This window comes from Octopus bimaculoides, chromosome 22 (genome assembly GCF_001194135.2).
Source record: "Octopus bimaculoides isolate UCB-OBI-ISO-001 chromosome 22, ASM119413v2, whole genome shotgun sequence".
NCBI classification, from domain to species: domain Eukaryota; kingdom Metazoa; phylum Mollusca; class Cephalopoda; order Octopoda; family Octopodidae; genus Octopus; species Octopus bimaculoides.
The window spans coordinates 30,631,635-30,634,134 of record NC_069002.1 but is presented as its reverse complement, the minus strand read 5'-3'; the positions used below and the strand labels follow the sequence as shown (position 1 = coordinate 30,634,134).

The following is a 2,500-nucleotide window of genomic DNA, read 5'->3' as shown; positions in this document are numbered from 1 at the left end:
TTTGACTAAACCCTTCAAAGTAGTGCTCCCGCATGGCCACATGCAGCCCAATGACTGAAGCAAGTAGAAGACAGGAAAGACGAAGTGATATTCTTACCTTGAGGCTTCATTGCAAGCTTCAGAATGAGGAGGCGGAATGACTAAAAGAATTGCAGGAACTTCACCTTCTTTGCCACGACAATTTCTTATCTGAGAATAAAAGACAACATTTTATAATTATTCCTCAATAAAGACATCATTTAATTTGTTTCATAGAAGACTTTTTTTATGTCAGACGTTTGAGCTAACAACGGGAAGAAATCTCTAACCATTGACCCTTTAGCTTACAGATTGAGGAGCATAATACCCGGAGAATATTTGGTCTGGATACGGCTGGACTTTAACCCTTTAGCATTCAGATTACTGGCATATGTAATACTTGTTTATTACCTCCACCTTAGCAAAGACGGAGGTATTGTTTTCAGTTGTGTTTGTTTGTCCGTGGATAAGATATCTCAAGAACTGCTGGATGGATTTGGATGAAACTTTCAGGGATGTTTGGCCTCGTAACTGGCACAAACTGATTAGATTTGGGGATCGATCCAGTACTGGACAAGAATTTTAGATTAATTTTCCTCTTTTTTTTACCTAATTTTTGAGAGTGGTTGTGTTCATTTTTAGTATTCTCGTTGGTGAGAACAGTTGAGTTTATTTCAGATATTCTCATTTTAAAAATCATCTCCAGCTAATCATTGAGAGGATGTTGGTGTTGCCTTGACAGAGGTTTGTGCTCTCTGAAGTTTAAAATCCTCATCTGGCCCTTTCAGCATTTAACAGAGTTTAAAATCTCCATCTGGTTCTCCAAACATTTAGTAAAGTTTATCACCCTCATCCAATCCTTGATGCATTTTTAAAGAATTTCAAAACCCTATTTGGTCCTTGGTGCATTTTGTAGGGTTCACTCTATCACAAGCATTCAGAGCAGGTCTCCTCTGGTCAGAGAATGTCAAACCCAATATTTTCATAAGCAGCTCCCAGCTGTAGTAATACCGGAAACCTAGTTTCTTCCCAGCCACTCGTCATGGGTATTGTGTTACTCCCTTTTCAGACCCAGTCACATAAAAACATAATAAAAAAACAACACAACCAAGTGATGTTGGCTATGTCTACAAATACTTACTTTCCATCTGGCTGGATCAGAATTTTCAAGCAAGATACAAGTTTCACCTTTTACTATTAAAATCTGAAACGAAAATAACAACAATAATGATAATCATTTCTCCAATAGGCACAAAGCTTGGGGTTCTTGTGGGGAGAGGGACAATCGATCACATTGACCCCGAAAGGATGAAAGGTAAAGTCAACCTTGGGAGAATTTGAACTCAGAACGTAACGATAGACGAAATACCACTAAGCATTTCACCCAGCGTTCTAACAATTCTTGCTTACAACGAGTTTCTCTGCCCTAGGTGTACGGAAAACACTTGGCGAGAAATGGAAGAAAATTTGAAGAAAGAAGGAAAAAAACAACAACATAATAATAATAATAATAATAATAATAATGATAATAATAATAAAACTAATAATAATAATAATAATAATAATAATAATAATAATAATTATAATAATAATGATAATAATAAAACTAATAATAATAATAATAATAATAATAATAATAATAATAATAATAATAATAATAATAAAACTAATAATGATAATAATAAAACTAATAATAATAATAATAATAATAATTATAACAATAGGACCTTTTGAGTGGGATGGGCTACTCTATGTGAAGAAAATTCTAACTGGGCCACACCTGCAAGGCCGTGCACTGTTTATCTTGATATGAGATCACCATGTTGCGCACATATAGTTGTGATGCATGTGCCTGGTGTACCCTTATCAGATGGGTAGCCATGATGGGTATAATGGGCTTCATATATTTTACCCCAGTGTCACTCTGATGGCATGCACTGTGCTTTCTCACTCAATAATAATAATAATAATAATAATAATAATAGTTATATGTGAGTTAGGAACTATTCCTAAGAATTTGAACAGACGGATCAAAGAAATAGGCACAAGACCTAGGTACAGCTTCAGAAAAAAACAGTATCATTAGGGATAGCTAGGAACTTGGAAGATTCTTGGTATCTAAGGTTACTTGTTGTAGTCTGATGTTAGAATTCTTTTTTTTACCAACAGTCTAATCTGTTGTGCATGTATGAAGCAATAATAATAATAATAATAACAACAACAGCAATTTAAATAAAACCGAAGATCCACTTACAATTAATTTCTTTTAACGATGTGGTTTCATTACAAATTGTAGTTTGTAAAGTTTAAACATTGACATTTTAGAAGGCATGACCTGTTTGTTATGGTTGGTTGCTAGACAACAACACAGAAGTTAAAAATAAATCTGTATTTTATCTATACTCAAACACACACAAACCTGACATATATACATATATATATATATATATATATATATACAAATGATATATGAGCATATATA

The 2,500-nt window shown here is 33.6% G+C and overlaps 1 protein-coding gene across 1 annotated transcript in view; it reads right to left on the bottom strand.

The window, feature by feature from the left end:
• The window catches only part of LOC106873494 (uncharacterized), a 50,840-nt gene that overhangs the window by 37,690 nt on the left and 10,650 nt on the right, over positions 1 to 2,500 (bottom strand). The window contains exons 4-5 of the mRNA XM_014920879.2: positions 1,160 to 1,222; positions 98 to 189 (exon numbers count right to left, since the gene is read on the bottom strand). Coding sequence (XP_014776365.2) covers positions 98 to 189; positions 1,160 to 1,222 — 155 coding nt within the window. The remainder of the gene's footprint in view (positions 1 to 97; positions 190 to 1,159; positions 1,223 to 2,500) is intronic.